A 16,994-nucleotide genomic window follows, 5' to 3' on the forward strand; every position below is an offset into this window, starting at 1 on the left:
TTTATTCAGCTAATATTTAAGGGTCTAAATCCTACTGCTTGAATTCTTCTGAAATTCTACATAAAGCAAAACAGATTTTTTTTACAAGCTAATATATGCAAATAACACTAATGTAACCTAAAACTTAAAGTTCATTCTCAGAGTACAGTTTCAGAAATTATGTAAAGACTCCAAAATTAAGCAGGATGTGGGAAAGCAGGGTAGCATACTCTAGCCCCTCCTGCCACCTAGTGGCAGACACCTAGAACCCATTGCGCTTTCCACTCAGGGGCTTTTAAATAAGCAGAAACAAACCTCCCCTTCATCGGTACACTACCAAAACCTTAAGTTTCACAAATAAATCTTGCTAACAATGATATTCTTAAAGACAATATAAAAATAAGAAGATCATTCACTCCATTTTGAAGCAAGATATACCTACTTTTTTCCTGTCCAGTCGTGGTGCCACTCTGCTATCCTGAGAATCTGATTGATTGATTTCTGGATTAGTATCCAGCAGTCTTTGCATGGCTCGATCACGATCAAAAGCAGTTACATAAAACAGCATTTGACGGGTATCAAATGGAAAGAAAAACGGGCTGTAAAGAGCATTGGATTAGTTAGCTGGGTTCCAACTAGCATCCACGACTACAGTTTAGTTTAAAACATGAGAGAAATGTAGTATACCTGAAATTAGTGCTTTATTAAACACTGTGGTGAAAGCAGCCTCCAAAGGAAGCCTTCCAGAACACGCTTTAGTTTTAGCTACAATGCTTATGAGCAAGAGTCTAGAAATGGAATTTAATATAAGAAGGAACCACAAAAAATTGCAGAAGCTTCTAACTCTCCCAGAAAAAAATAACTCGAAATACTTGAATGCCCTGGTTATTCAAAGTTTATATCAGAAAATAAGTATTCTTTTACTTGTTCACACCTGCTTTACAATTAGTAAATCTAACTTAGATCAAAGATTTTAAGAAGATGGTTCGAGCTCCCATATCGGGGGGGATGAGAAGCTGCCTACAGCAGCACCAGCATTCTACACCTTCCACCATTTTCAAAAAACACTTTAAATAATCTGCAAAAGATTACCAGTGAAACTTACTATTTTAATTTATCAGTTCTACTATTCTTGAAGGCATGTGTATGTTAACAGTGCAGTCCTCCACTGATATTTAAGTGAAAAGGCAGTTTTACGGAACAAATATCGCTAGAGATATTTGTATAAGAATATACATTCATACTCAAAAATTTGTTACCTAGAATGTTTATGAAGAACTTTAGAGATCTTACTTTAAAAATGAAAACACACATAATTTCTCTAGAGCACATATTTCCAGTCAATTGTCACCAATGTTGCTTCAATTAACATGACATTCTTGGATTTTTCAAACAACTGTGATTTCTCATTATTTCAAGTGCAGGAGTTTTACAGCTTACACTGTGTATCAAGATACTACAAAGTACTATGAATATAGCTTTATAAAAGTTATTTATAATATTTTATCAGTAATTATAAAAATATTTGCCTTCGTACCATATTGAATATGCTAAATATAGATGTGGTGGTATGACCAAAACATCATTAAGCAGTTTAAAAAGAGAAAAAGAAATACCTGAATAATCAAGTACACTTATTTCAATAAGAAAACTTTAAGTTGTGCAGGAACTCCTGTACAAATGGGCCAAACTTTGCAGCTAGTCTATCCCTCCGTATTTGGTTTAAACCATGCAATAGAGATGTAAACATTTATCTAAGTGTCACCGTGTAATTTAGCAAGACTTCTGCAACTACATTTTACTTTCCCCCAGCACTTTCCAAAGCCTTGTACAATTCAATGCACCTGGGCTGCCCAGCCAGGAGGCCTACTGAACTCAAATTAGAAATATTATACAGTCAGTCATTCGTACCATGTTTTTCCAAGTTCTGTCAGCCAGGTTGGTATGTTTCCTGTCATAATTACCAAAGGATCCTGAAGCTGCCTGTTTGCTTTTGCTGTCAGTTTACTGTTGATAAACTCCGAGGTTGGAATTATCTCCTTGCAGATTGCATTCTGTGTTAAATAAAAACAACGTACTTTAGTTAAAGAAATGCTGTAAGAAATACCAAGCCTTGATTAAGAGGGCTTTTTATGCTTCTAATTTGCTATCCCCACAAGAAAAAAAAAAAACCAGCTTTCATTATCACTTTGGTCATACAGAGTCTAAGCCATGAAAGAAAGACTGAGAAGATTTGTAGTATTCATTTCTTTTCAGGAATAACATTGCTTTTTGAACTTCAGGAAGGAAAAAGCATGGAAAATGCATTTAACACACTATAGAGGACATATGATTGACTACAAGAATTTATAACCTCCTTCTTACTAGAAGTTAGAGAAATAGGTAGGGGAAGATGTATTTGCGTTATTTTGTCTTGGTGGGGGGCAACGGACCAGGGAAGAAGGCTGTTTTAAGGTGTTTCAGGACAGAGGTGTCTGTATCAAGTATGAAAGTGATTTTAAGATTTCTCTACTCACATCATACAAGTAATACCAGTATCGACTGATAGCATGTAAAACTCTCAAAAGAAGAATAACGTCTAATGATGGATCTTCAAATGTTATGTTTTCAGGTGGAGTAGATATGAGGTAAACTTCTAGAGGATTTAATACCGAAGGGCATACACCATCTAGCAGAAAAAAAGAAAGTGTTATCAAAACAAAACAGTCTTTCCAGGATTTCATTATTAGAAGCCTAGGTAGTATTAGTCATGACATTCAGTTAACTACAAAAGTTTAGTTAAACAATTCAGTAACGATCTTATTTTTAGTTTTAATACACACACTAATATATGCTTACTTTTCTTATACTATGCTTGCTTTAAAAGAAACCCTGTGGTGTCTCTGAACGCTCTTCCTCCCCATCCTTTCAGAAATTTCATAAATATAACGCATTAGCAAGGCAACACACTCACCATGCCACAATTCATCATGCTTTTTAGAATTTCTAGGGGAGGTTTTTGTGGGAGCAGTTTGTGCTCTTCCTCTTTTACCACCAACGCAGTCCTTACTACCATCTTCATCCTCTCGCACAGGTTTGTACCTAAAAAGCAAGTTAAAAACATGTTTGTGAAATACTAACTTACATGGAAACAAAGGCAGTTATAAAAGTGTTAGTTCTTTGATTACCAGAATTTTACTTGAATGACAGTTAAAAGCAGAAAGACAAGAACAATGCATTTGGATATGATCCAGCCTTTGAAGCTAGGCCTCAGAAGCAAAGTATGTCATAGGAGAGAAAAAATGGGGACCCTCCGGCTCCATGAACTGGAAGAAGAGAAGCAGAAGGTATAGACAAAAAAACAATGTGGGGTTTTTTTTGTTGTTGTTGCTTTTCCATAACACATTTAAATATTAGAAAGAAAAAGACACTGCCGAATATTAAAATGTTTGTCACGGTCTTAGGTCAATACCACTCCTTGCAAAGTATGGCCAGAGAATACATAGAATGGACCTTAAAGATCATCTAGTTCCAACCCCCCTGCCATGGGCAGGGACATCTTCCACTGGACATGTGGCACTGCAATCAACTATGAAAACCAGTATGAAGTTGACCACTATTTGTAGAGTGCAGACATGTTCTCTACTGTTTGTGGTGAGTTACCTACACTAAGAATCATTTCCCTCAACATAGCAGGTGTCATTTAAGACTGCCCGCTTCTTCTTCATCAACATTGCTGATGAGCTAGAAAGAACATCAGTAGCTAGCAATGAATTCTTACTAAGATTTAAGTATCCCAAACACATCAGAAAATTCAAAGCTTCACAGTTTTGGAGGGTGGGAGGGGAAGGAGGGAGGGCAGATAGAGTCCAATTTTCTTTACGTATATACATCTAAGAAATTGCAGAAGTTGTCCCCTGATTTCTCTAGCCAACTTACCAAATTGTATGCGTTTTTGTCCAAATCCCAGCTCTTCCTAATGGGTTGCTTTCATCATCTGTAGACTCCCTCTCCTCCTCAGCTTGCAAACTGTACTGCCTGACTGCTTGATACACAGTCATATTGTACGGCAGTAAGTGATCTCCAATGTAAAACTGCAGTCTATGTCTCACATTCCCTGAATTTAAGAATTGAGCAGCCTGAACAAAACAAAAAAAAAACAAAACACACAAGTTAGGAAGCTAGCTTTTCTTTATGACTCTCCCCACGCTGTTCCCTCCTCATACCCTTAGAGCCAAAGCTTACCAAAGATTCATCTATTTCTTCATCTGACCCATCATCATCACTATCCTCATCATCTTCTCTAACTCTTCCATAGCCTGAGATAAGAGAAAGACATCCTCATTTGTTTTTACGTGAAATGCAGCAATGCATTTGTACTCTGACTTTTATAAACGCCACTGTTTAAAACAGTTCCAAAATACATCAGTTTCAAAAAGTAAGGTTCAGACATGTTAGAACAAGTTTCAGTATGAACATCTGCATCAAAAATGCCAGGTTACAGCCAATCTGTCAGTCAGCTAGATTTTACTTCCATTAGTATTTAGACTGAACTGTTTACAACAGGAAAAAGTTTGTCCCAGAAGAGAGGAGATTCTCTGCAGCCTTAGTCTCCTCCCCTGTGAGCCCAATACGTTTATAGGTACCTCCCCATTTGTCTTCAGTATGATCCTCACAGTTTTTGTTTTGTTTTAACAGACTATACACGACTGACAGTATTTTGGCTATCCCAAAAAGCAAAACGCAGATGACTGTATAATATATATACCTCTAACTACAAGGTATCTTTCAATGGCTTGTACCAAAGCCAGCGGGTCAATCTTCACAGGTCCACCTTTCCACTGTTTCACATTAGCACAGTCTGGATGTCTTTGCAGTTGGCATTTTAATTGGTGTGTATTGAAGAATTTTAAAGCTTGGGATCCTCTGTTAAGAGAAAAACTCAAAATAATTTGTGAAAAAAGTTGCTACACAAAGAATCTAATAACCATAATTGCATTAAAAAATGCATTCAAACAGGCTTATACATGCATTTATTTACTTGTTCCAAGTATTATTTCTCAACCTATTTCTCTAAAACCAAAACTATTAAGATTTGGATAAACAGATTAAAAATTTTATTCTACAAGAACACCAGAATCCAAGTTGGATAAAACCTGATTTCCAATGGAAGCTACTTGGATTACCTCCAGTTTGAGGTCTGATTACAATACGGACCATAATGACCATCTTTAAGGTCTGAAGTTGTTCAGTGGTCAGCTAATGAATGCCACATGAGATTTAGAGCTGTGTTTACCTGCGGTGCAATAAGGATCAGAATCGGGGGTGGAAAATGCAAGTATCCGTTCATGTAATTTTTAATAAGGACATAAAGAGACAACCTGAAAGCTCCTCTCTGTTTTTTTTCTTGCCAAGTACAGTTTATATACATGTTCCATCTCACCAAGCTACCAATACTCAAGCTAGTCATTTTTATACACAAACCTCTTAGCTTGGGCTGCTTCTATTTCCAGGTGCTACTGAAAGACTACCAAATCTTAATGCCTCAAAATCCTCCTTGACATAATCCACAGTAAGACTAGCAGTCAAACAATGCTATAGTAGCCTGACTTTCCATGTTTAACTTTCTATCAAAAAGAATAGCAGAATTTTGCTTCCGTCATCAGCGGCTTTAAGTTTTGTAGTTATCCCACTTTTTACAGAAATAGAGTACATGAAGAAGTGTTGTAAGATGACAGAGCACATACTATTTGCAAAAGCCAGTATCAAGACAATTAATACCTTCAAGTATTAGAAATCTGTGTATTGCATTCATTCCCATGGATTGTCACACAAAACAAATACTGAATTTTAATGTAAGTTAGATTAATGCTATAGTGTGAGGCTCTAATACATCTGCTATAATGGATGTTGTGTCACAGTTAGTGACAAAAAAAATCCAGACTATCTTAACCACCCGAGAGACAGAAGATTTTGGCATTTCAAACTTGAAAGAATAGTTTTCAAAAAACTCATTTTCAATGCTCCTCCCCTCCTAACTTCTACACAGTCATAAGACTATGTCTATAACCAAACTGAGCTTTTAGCCAGCACCACAAAATACTTTCAAGACTTACATGCAATTTATACTGCACTACACACCGAATGAAAAATAGTATTGATTTATTATAAAGGTACAGAAAAAAAATTGTAGAAATAGGTCTTCAGTCACTCAGATTTGTTACTTAAAATGCAAATAACAAGTTGGATTCCAACCTTAATCTGTTTTAAGACACAGGGCAGGTCTACAGTTAGTTTAAACTATGTTAACAACCAACAATTATCACTCAATCCATTATCATCTTAGAGAACAGAACCTATCTGAATTTGAAAATCTGGAAGTCTAGTGCTGTAATATAAACACTCACCAGTTTAACTACTTCACTAAAAATATCAATGTCTCAGCAATAAAGAGATTCTTCCTTTCCAGTGTTTGTTACATGGGGACAAGGAAGACACTTGGATTTTTAAAGCTTAAGTTTAGAGATTGCATTTAAAATTACACATCCACCCCCAATCTCCATGAGAGAAGTTTCAAGATGGTAAGCAAACATTTGGTTAAATATTCAGTCTTCCACTGAACAAAAGATCCAACTGCATAATTGCTTTTGTCTTCAACAGGGTCAGAAGTTTCCATTACCTCTTGGAACTTTCAGCATTGAAACATGTTTTGGAAAACAAAAGCTTCCAACAAAACTGTTACCTGAGCATTAATCCTTACCTGCTCCCTGTTCCATTTCCACTTGGGAAGTCATGCACTTTGACAGGAAACTGTTCCATCTGACTGAGGCAATTGTTCATTTTATGGACTAACGCCAACAAAGGTGCATTTTCTAATGGCTCTAATCTTCCAAGGGGTTCTTCTCCAGGAAGCTGGAATATATTCCACTCTTAGTTATGTGCTTGAATTAATCCTTCTTAAACAATTTATACCACAAGTTGTTTAAAAAAACCAAAACACAAAGACCAGAAATTGAGAATCACTGCTCTCACTTAAAGTAACAGCAATATCAGGATGACTAGATGACACAACAAGTTTATGAAAGACCTATTTCAAAGAATGCACTTTTCTCTCCTGGTTTCAACCGAATAGCCCTACAGATTTTAAGCATTCACCCTTAACCATGAGCAGTAAACTTAATGGAAGCTGTAGTTATCTCCTTTCCTCTCCTCCACTTCAAATTTCTTCCTTTAAAAACACGACAATCTAGTTTCTTGCAGTATTTAGGACTAAAGAGACCAAGTGGTGAGATTACTAACCAAACTCTTTCCATACCAACTTCTAAAAAGTCAGGAACAACTTTAAAGTTGTTCAACTCAGACAACTGGCCATATCGGAATGTTCTTCCACTGTTGTATGGCATTTTCTGTAATTACAGGGTGTTCTAAAAAGTTTATGGCCTGTGAAAACATAGCACCATGTGGAACTGGTAGTGTTACACATCTTAGGCAAAAACAAAACATTCCTTCTGTACTCCATCTTTAAGTCAAGGTCATTGCTGAACCTCCTCAGATGGTCAGATAAGTACAATTTGAGAGACAGACAACTAAGAATGACAAAACAATAAACAAGAAAACTTACTGGAGAAGAAAAAAATACATGAAGAAATCTTTTCAATCTGATATCCCTGCTTACAGTATCTTTCTCACTTTTAGATGTCAAATAAAGCAGCAGTTGTTTAACAAACCCACTATGCTGGATTTCAAATGAGGAGACGTCAGACTCCGAGACAATGCTACGGATTTCTACAAGGCACTCTGTTCCACCATCCACCTGAAAAACAGGAAGGTAGTATTTTACCACCGAGGTATTAACGGCTTAAGAAATACTATTTTTCCTCCTACTGCATGGAACAGCTGTAAAGGGAGGGGAAAGAAGGGAAAGTCTATTGAATTCCTATACACTCCAGAAGTAGTGACAGGGCAAACAAACTGAGGATAAGCAATTTCTCCGTTCAAGAGGAGACATTACAGGCAACACCCATATTTTCCCTGTTTTAAAAGAAATGCAAGGTCCCATTTCTGTCTCATGCAACATAGAGATAACCTCCAAACACAAGTTCATTGGTTTGTGGTTTTTTTTAAAAACCACCAAAACCCAGATTGGTACATATTTTACATGACATCTGTGTGAGAGAGAAGTGGAGGAAAAGCTTCATATTTTAATGATTGCTTAGATCAAAGTACAGAACTTAACACAGCTGTTTAGCTACTTTAGAAGCCACAGGTTTAGACCACCTACCAAGGATCACAACTGTCTGAGAAACAAGACTCATGTTCTTGAGATGCTAGTAGATTCGGCCCAATCTATTTCTTCTATCCTTTCAACAAAATGCTACTTCCCTCTTATCCTCCCCTCTACCCCCAAAGTTCTTATTGCAAGTTAAGAAACACTATATTCATCATTTAAGATAGCAGAAATATTTGCAATACTGTCTAAAATGGCCAGCATTCCTCTAGCTTCCTCCTAAATACTTTTACTGCTTCCATGTCCAGCCCCACTCCAAGTCAGTCTGCCATTTCTAACCTGGAGGTTGAGTTGTTCAGTTGCAGTGCAAAGTCTCTGTAATACATTTAGTGCAGGATTGCTTCCATCCATGTTTTCAGAACTAAAATAACGTTCTACAAATTTATGGGCTTGCTCCTTAATCCAGCCCTTAATTTTTTCTCTGTAAAGAAGCACACAAAAGGCACGCTTAGCATTTGCATACTCCAATATTACAGGTAAACACAGCCAGAGTATCATTTTCCCCATATTTAACAGCAGCCACAGACAAAAACCCTTCCCTCTTACTCCAAACACAGCGAAGGTCTGTTCTCTACAGATTACTTCTTGCACCATTTTTCCCAATTCTCTGATTTTTCCCCAGCATGCTACTTTAAACATTAAGAGGTTATTTTCTCTACCTTAATTTCTCGATTCTTCTTCCAGAGTTATTTTAACAGTGGCCAAGCTCAAATTTCTTTGATAGGTGCTACTTAATCACCCGATAGGTTATTAGAAGAAAATAGCTGCACCTCAAAGTCAACATCATATTAGAAGTATTTTTTGTGCGTGTACCTGTTATTTGAAATGGTATCCTTGGAAGCAGCCCTTGCAAGACCACTTACTCCTGCTGTTCGTGCTGGTTCCATATTATTACTGTTGGACTGTGTGCTTAATCTTCCCCACGTTTTGGGATTTAAACTTGCCAAGAAGGAAGATTTAGGAGATTGAGTAGTTGTAGGGCTTTTAGCTGGAGGAAGCAAAGACATAATTAAGAGAATCAACAGGTTTATTATATCCCAGCACTTCCGACAGCCTATAAGCTTACTTTCAAATTTAAAGGAAGATAGAGTATCACATTTTAAGAAAGATTTACCTTGATTGTCTACTTTGTCATCGTCTCTTGGAGGAGAGTATTTTGGTCTCCTTGGCCCTCGTTTTGGCAATCTTTTTCTCTTTAGAACATCACTCAGTCGTCTGTCCAATTTTAAAAATAAAGTAACATGTTTCCATCCACCATATTCACATGCATACCCATCCCTCAGTTTAGGATGCATCTGCCAGCTATTTCAGCTATTTCCTCAAGAATTAAAAAAGGTTCCATCCCATAACAAGGAGGGCACAAAGGAAAAATGAGCTCTGTGAGAAGGGCCCTCAAATCTATTTTAATTGAAAGGACAAAGTGACTACTCCATCCAGAAAGAAGGGGTTTTGCTTGCTGTCACCATTCTACTATGGGCAACCAAAAACAGCCAGAGGTGTCACTGAATAAAGGTTTCTCCCAATTTTCATGTTTTCATTTGTGTAGCCATCTGGTTATTTATTTATGCAAATAAACTTAAGAAGAAAAAAAAAAAACACAAACATCCCACAGATCTCTACTGAATAAACATCAAAAAGACACAGGGTATTTGACCTGCCTCCCCAGTTAAAGCCCAGAAAGCATTTTTTCAACAATTTATGGAGTTTCTACTCACCAAGCCCTACACTTCCCAAGTTCACATATTTCAGTTCTGGTTTAAGGTGAGTTTCCTTATTATGCCAACATATTAAACATTTCACCTTTAAAATAACGGCAAATTGTGTAACGCTAAAATAATTTATTCCTACAAGAGATTAATTCCACAAGCATTCAAAATGGTTGTATTCCAACAAAAGAACTTAAGGATGACTTCTTTTTCCTCCAATCTCCAACAGAAAGGAATCATGCACCACAGCTATCATTTCTCTGAAGGAATCACTCTGTCCTTAAGAGTTACATGAGACTACAGCTGTTTCTCTTGGCATTCTCCAGCCTCTCCCCAAACAGCATGGATTGTTTCACATCATTACATTGTAACTATCAGGGCACTAGTCTTTTTTTCTTTTTTTTTTTTTTTTCTTAATCATTTCATATAAAATGAATCAAAGCTACCCATTGATAGCTTCAACACGACTCAATTTAATTCCTTAGAGGAAAATATCACAGAAAAATACAGATGATACTGTAGTAGCCCATGTCAGTCAAGACTTTTTTTTTTTAAATAAAGCCAACACACCACAAAACAAAACAACAACCAAAAAAAGACACAAACAAAAAACCCACAGATTGTTTGTACACAACAAATAGTGCACTTACCCCTGTGGGCTAAGATCCAAAGAATCCTCCCGGCTGTGTTGTAAGCTAGGAGAGCCCAAATCCGCAGCTGCATTACTGGCAGCAGTTGCTGTTCCAGTACTTATCGTTGTAGCGGTACCCAGCGTTCCTGATCCATTAGTGCATACTTTCGGTGGGCTTGTTAACAAAGCCTCAGACTCTGCTAAGTTTTTCACTTGATGCATCACCCCTTTGCAAAAGAAAAAAGAAATTATCTTTGTTTGGTGGGTTGGTTTGGTTGTGTGGGGTCTTTTCAAAGGGCAGGGTAGGGACAAAGGTGTTTTAAAAGGTAGAAGTCTGTTATTAGAACCTCCGTTTTGACTACGACAGCATTGGCTTACCCAGCCCATCAATAATAAGTCTTAAAAGCAGTTCAACCCTTTCTTGAAAAAGTTAACCTACATAGTTTAAAGAAAAAAATTACAGCAGCACACACAGTAGCTAGAGAAACCCTAAAATCACCAGTAGATTATAACAAAGAGCTCCTGCCAGAGATTCATCAGTTTTGTCCGGTATGACTACCCATGTAATTTCAGCAAGCTATCTTCAGCCTAAATGTAAGTTCACTAGCATCTAGTGAGCCTGTACAAACTTGTTCCAGATTCAGAAAAAAACAAGCTTGTCTCCTACAGAGTCTTGGTCAGCTTCTCGCCAGTCATGTGATGACAGCTTGCATTAATTTGTCTTTATTATGCAAAAATAATATTAGCTTTTTTACAGCTTGGGGGGGATGGAGTGAGGCATAAAGGATATGGATTCTACACACACACGCGCATGCTTTTGAAATACTAATTAAGGAGGTGAAGAGAAAAAAAACACAAGCAAGATTTACCTTCTCTTCTGAAGTAAACACTAAAAATGTCAGGTAACTTTTGCATTAAAATCTCTGCCATCTGCAGGGCTCCAACTACTATCTTAAGGTCTTGACTCGACAGCATGGAGGCAATATGACTAAAACAGACAGTTTGTTAGAATTAGGATTCTTTTCATGTTTTGTTGTTTTAAAAAAAATAATAAAATCAAGCCAGTTCATCTTGCATACATAGTACTGGAGACTGAAAGCAAACAAATTTCATTGTGCTTTTGTAAAAGCTATAAGTAAAAGGACAGAAAAAGTCCTTCACCTAGATCACTTTTACCATCTGGCATAAAGCAAAAGAGAGTTTTATTCTTTTGAAAAACATGGTGTTGTGGAGCTTTGTACTAGTCAGTTTATTTTCTAATTGCATCCTTTTATCTAGATCCCTAATTCTATCATCATGTAGGAGAAATCTCATGAATAGACCTTACTAGTTTAATGCCATGAGAGCCTTATTGTTCACACTGTATTACCTCAAAATGCATCTTGCCCTCTGAAAAGTTTATAGGCAAGTTTTAGAAATCAGGAAAACAGTAAATGGTAATATTAGACATTACCTATATGGCTGTGTGTACTAGAATTCTAAGTTTCTAATAAGAACACCTAGAGTTGGCACCTACTGTAAAATCTAAGATGCAAAAAAATTCCTGAAGAGCTAGCAGCCACAGATTTTGGAAAATAAATACGTAAGAATTTAAAAGTACATTTTTCCCCTGAAAAAGATGATTCCAAAAAAGTAACCACGAGTTTGAGTTGCAAGCTCAAAGTTAGTTTCTTTCACAATGGTTAACAAACCCACCTAGAAACAGCATGGTTTTTCAGCACATCCTTCAGAAGTTCAGCATCAGCAAAATAAATTATCCTAAGAATTGCTCTAAGGCACTTGTGTCTAACAGCAGGTCCAGCTGAAGAACTATATACTTCATAAAGAACACCGAACAGTGTTTTGATAAAGGATTTTGCCAGTTCTGGGTCCTCTTTCATTAGTTGTGCTCGAGCATCATCCTTCTTCAATTCTGAATGTCCACCTGTGAGAAATTATTCAATCAATCACTGCATAGTTCTTTGCATCTCTGCTGTGATGATTACTTTTTTTTTTAAAGCTGAATTAGTTTAGCTCTTGAATTGAAAAGATATAGTTTAAGAACTAGGAGGCAAACTGATGGCAAGAATGTAGGTAGAAATTCTCCTCTTTCAAGGAGTCAAATCTTTTTTCTTCACTTTTCCAATTTAATGGATTTTCAGTTCTCAGGAAAAGAGTTCACATGTTAAAAAGAACGCATTTCAACAGTTTGAGTTTTGTTGTAAAGCTGTCTTCATTCACATAAATCAGAATAATTCTATGTTCTACAGAAACCACAAGAAATACATTAGCTAAGTAGTAGACTGTTGTATAGCCCAGCATAAGTCAGCCATAGCTAGAGACACCAGGTGTCTCCTAAGCTTTACTTACTAGTGTTTGTATTGGCTAAAGGGTTTGGTTTTCGCTGAATGGCACGTGCTGTTCCAGTATCCTCATTTATTTGCTGCATAGAGTTAAAATCGATAGTATAGACACGCCCAAGCGTAGACAGGCTTATTTCATCCTCACCAACCTGATGAGCTGCCTAAAAACAAGGAAGAGTTTAAAGTTAAGAAATCGCTAACAAATAGGAAGCTATATGAAAGGTAATGAGAGGGCAACACAGTAGGAAAAACAATGACTGACAAATACACTGAGAACAATGATCAAATCACCCATTACTGAATGCCAAAATAGTGCAATATCAGAGGTTGAAGGAAACTCATGTGTTTCTGAGTAAGAACAAGGCTGGTATTTTCAAAATCATAAAGGGGGCACTCAATTCCTCATACAGCCGCATTCGTATTTTAAAAACATCACCACACAAATGTGTGGAATTATTACCTCTATTATTCGACTATCAATCCTGTTATAGGGATGCCAAAGGCCCCTGTCATCTCGCCATTGCCATATCGCACCATCTGTATTTTGTGCGTTTCCTTTCTTCAGCATAGTATCAACAGCAAAGATTCCCTCTTTTGGCAGGCAAGGCATCAGTTCACTGTAAAGAATATTAAAACAGTATTTTACTAGAAGTATACAATAAAGTTCGTCTAAGCTGAAAACTGTTTGCTTTCATTTTAGAGAAGTTATGGATTCTAACATACCAACCAGATCCAACCTAGGGCTTCATAACTTACCAGATAAGAGAAGTAAGCTCATAAAGTTCTTGAGGACTTCGTGGAACAAGGTCAATTTGTTCTTGACAGCTCCCATTTGAGGCTCCACAAAGGAGGAAATGAAGCGTTTCTGCAATATCTATAAAATTATTATTTATGAGATTTCTGTGTAGTGTCTAACACAAAATGGAGTCTGTATTCTGATACGGGCAAAGACAGTCACTGCCCTAAGCAAATAGGCAGTAGACAGTAGGACAAAAGCCATCTCTTTGAACATTCTAAGAAACATGTTTGCTCTCAGGTCTAGGGTTTGTGGTGGTTTTGTTTTTTTTCTTTACAGGACATATAGGGGAGAAATATCACTCAATACATAGGACACAGAAGAAAACAGGGGAACCACAGTTGAAGTGACAAGTCAAAATTTACAAGATGAGCAGAAGAAAACAAGTGAGAACTAAGACAGCTACACAGCAGTTACTCTTCTTTACGGTTTCCCTTAGAAAGGGCCTTTAAATAACGTTTCCCCACCCGGTAAAGACTACAAAAATAATTATTCAGCTTGTGTTGAAATGAGAGTAACTTCTGCAGCTAATACAGGCTCAAAATTAGGCAAGCAGCCTAGTGACAACAGCTAGAGATAGGAAAGGGGAGAAAAACCCCTCAGTAAAAAAAAAAACAACCAAAATTTTCAACAAGATTAGCTAAACTTAGTATCCCGGGGAAGAATAGTCAGAGAGAAACATAAAAGAATGCAATATTTGCATAATCGAGTGCACAGAGTTCCATATTGACCATAGGCATTAACTTAAACAGGCCCCCCAGAATATGAAAGAGCAAGAACTCACTTTGCTTCATAAGTTGGACTGCAAGTGTAGGACAATTGGAGCACATTAAGGAAAACATGCGCACCACCATGATGAACATTCCTGAGCTCAGGATAGGAGGCGTCACTACCAAGAGTTGCTGGATATTTGTTAACAAGTCCTTGGAAGCAACCTGCTGGAGCAAGTTCTTCAGGAGGGAACAGTAAAATTAAAAATGTTAGTCTGACTTTGAAAGGTAAGCCCTTCGGAGAAACAGAGAGGGAAGAATGAAACAAAAATCCATACCCGAAAACCCACACCCTTACCTCCTCATGCTGGAAGTTGTCCACTAGCCGTGCAAAACAGAGACAAGTGCTTTCAACAGACTTTTTGTCCTATTATAAAAAAAAAAAGTCAAGTATTTGTTTGTATTAAAATATTTTAACTTGCATTAGATTATCCTGTCATTTTGATGCATTCATAAAAGTTTCTCCAAAAAGGCCAGATGAATCACATTTTACAAATATTACAGCTCTGAATTTTAAATTCATTGATATAGTCTAAACTAACCTCCTGATATGGCATACTCCCTGGGAAACACCTCACATTTGCAACACAAGTACCTTTGGGGCCCTTTAGAGATCAATAAATGAGTCTGTAATATCCTTTTTGGATTCTACAAGGAGGAAACAAAAGGAAAGAGAGCTACAAAGCCAGAACAACAAGGAGATATAGATAATAAACAGGAGTGAAGGCTGCTGCTGTTCTACAGACTACACGAAGCCTGATTTTTATACCGTGTGTGCACCCAAGACAGCAAATACAAAGACACCAAGATACTAAAGATTGCTCTAAAAATAGCTCTAGTTAAAAGTTCATTGAAACAGTTGAAAAAGTTCACCTGAACATAATAAAACACTTTTATTGTAAGGGTGGTTGAACACTGGAGGAGGTTGCCCAGAGACGCTAAGTCTCCATTCTTTGAGATTCTTTTTAAATAACAAAAGAAAAAACCTACGCAAAACCAAACAAATAAAAAAAAAATCAGCTGGACATGGTCCTGGGCAACCTGCTCTATTTGACCTTGCTTAAGCAGGGGGTTAGGACTAGATAACCGAGTGGTTCCTTCCAACCTCAACTATTCTGTTAAGAGCTAACACTTTTTTTTTTGCCAGAAAAATTCCACTTCAAAATTTCTTTAAATCTTACTTTTGTGGGCTGTAGCTTCTCTTCAGAGAGCAGAAGTCTATACTTGTCCCTACTACTGCTGAGAATGGTGCTTCCTGTTTCCAAAGCACCATCTAAAGCTGACATTTGACTTCTGTGAAGCTGCCTCAAAGATTCAAGTAGTCTCTCAGCAAGATGTTGGCAAAATTAAGAATAGCACAAGAATACACGAAAGCTTCCATTTAGTTGCATTTGTTAAAGAACAAGATAATTTCTCCGTTTTCACCTTTTTAACAGGGATCTGCCAATCAAGCAGTATGTCCAAATCTCTTTTGGTGCAATAGTCGTGAGCGCTCATTTATGAAGACAGCAGCATTGCAAGATAGGCAGAAGATAGGCAGATCTCAGGAGCCCCATGATTTAAGATTCATCACTTCAAACTATTGTGCAAGAGTAAGAACTTGCTTTTTAAAAAGCTGTAAGGCCTCCCAAAAAGTCCAATAAGAAAGAAAACCACAAAAATTGAAAGTGAAACTTTTCTGAGCCTGAAGTGGGAGGGAATCTTGCAACTCATTTGTTAAGAAAAAACGTGAGTAAGGCTACTGGATTTCCTCTTACTGATTGACAAGAAGGACTACAAACCCATTATTATTCACGCTCTAAGTCAGAGTACCTTATTTATCTCATTTTACAAAACTAGTAGGGGTGTCATGAATCCTTACAACACATTTACAAAAAAACAAAGTGTCCATATGCACGTTAGAATATCACAACTGACAGTATAGGAACTTTAAGGCAATTACCACATTGCAAAGTCAAGAACTAGGTATCTGGAGGCAACTTTACACTACTTTCAGGTAAAAATGAAAACTCTCCATTTTAGAATAGCTTCTTACCTGATGCGTTAACCTTTGTGTAAGCAGTGGCAAAGAGTCTGCCACAAAGTGAAACTCATCAGGTGTTATACTCTGGCAGCAGTTGGCAGCAATAGCTAGCGCATTCCTCTGTGCATTTATGCTGAAGAATTCCAGATACAGCAAACAGTCTGCCAACCCACCCTATAATAAAATAAACAAGCGTTTTCATTCTCAGTATTGATAAAACCACAGAAATTTGTTTTCTTATTTCACCCTCACGAAGATCACCAAGATACAGAACTGGTAGAGGTAAAAGTGCTTTCTTTTTTACTTACTGCCTGCAGAATGGCTTTACTATGCCTGCGAGATAACATCTCCAGCGCTGTAAGCGCCTGCTCTGCCACATCAATGCACTGAATAACTTGCAGCTACAAGAAAACAAGAAAGGTTGTAGATCAATTTCTAAATCAGTTTGTAAAAAGTAATCTTCATTAACACTTGGACAGTT

General features: G+C 37.2%; 1 protein-coding gene across 14 annotated transcripts in view; it reads right to left on the reverse strand.

Moving 5' to 3' along the window:
• Positions 1–16,994, reverse strand: part of TRIP12 (thyroid hormone receptor interactor 12) — a 79,006-nt gene that overhangs the window by 12,435 nt on the left and 49,577 nt on the right. For 12 of the 14 annotated variants that reach the window (XM_054206463.1, XM_054206464.1, XM_054206462.1 and 9 more), the window contains 22 exons: positions 16,822–16,914; positions 16,526–16,687; positions 14,789–14,857; positions 14,505–14,670; positions 13,681–13,798; positions 13,385–13,541; positions 12,932–13,085; positions 12,278–12,506; positions 11,452–11,570; positions 10,602–10,809; positions 9,360–9,460; positions 9,059–9,233; positions 8,525–8,666; positions 7,580–7,771; positions 6,719–6,870; positions 4,727–4,899; positions 4,204–4,277; positions 3,898–4,097; positions 2,933–3,060; positions 2,496–2,647; positions 1,891–2,033; positions 422–578 (listed from right to left, as the gene is read on the reverse strand). In XM_054206463.1, the coding sequence (XP_054062438.1) occupies positions 422–578; positions 1,891–2,033; positions 2,496–2,647; positions 2,933–3,060; positions 3,898–4,097; positions 4,204–4,277; positions 4,727–4,899; positions 6,719–6,870; positions 7,580–7,771; positions 8,525–8,666; positions 9,059–9,233; positions 9,360–9,460; positions 10,602–10,809; positions 11,452–11,570; positions 12,278–12,506; positions 12,932–13,085; positions 13,385–13,541; positions 13,681–13,798; positions 14,505–14,670; positions 14,789–14,857; positions 16,526–16,687; positions 16,822–16,914 (3,264 nt within the window). The remainder of the gene's footprint in view (positions 1–421; positions 579–1,890; positions 2,034–2,495; positions 2,648–2,932; positions 3,061–3,897; positions 4,098–4,203; positions 4,278–4,726; positions 4,900–6,718; positions 6,871–7,579; positions 7,772–8,524; positions 8,667–9,058; positions 9,234–9,359; positions 9,461–10,601; positions 10,810–11,451; positions 11,571–12,277; positions 12,507–12,931; positions 13,086–13,384; positions 13,542–13,680; positions 13,799–14,504; positions 14,671–14,788; positions 14,858–16,525; positions 16,688–16,821; positions 16,915–16,994) is intronic. The other 2 variants (XM_054206465.1, XM_054206461.1) reach the window with 1 other exon arrangement.

Source organism: Rissa tridactyla, chromosome 6 (assembly GCF_028500815.1).
Source record: "Rissa tridactyla isolate bRisTri1 chromosome 6, bRisTri1.patW.cur.20221130, whole genome shotgun sequence".
NCBI classification, from domain to species: domain Eukaryota; kingdom Metazoa; phylum Chordata; class Aves; order Charadriiformes; family Laridae; genus Rissa; species Rissa tridactyla.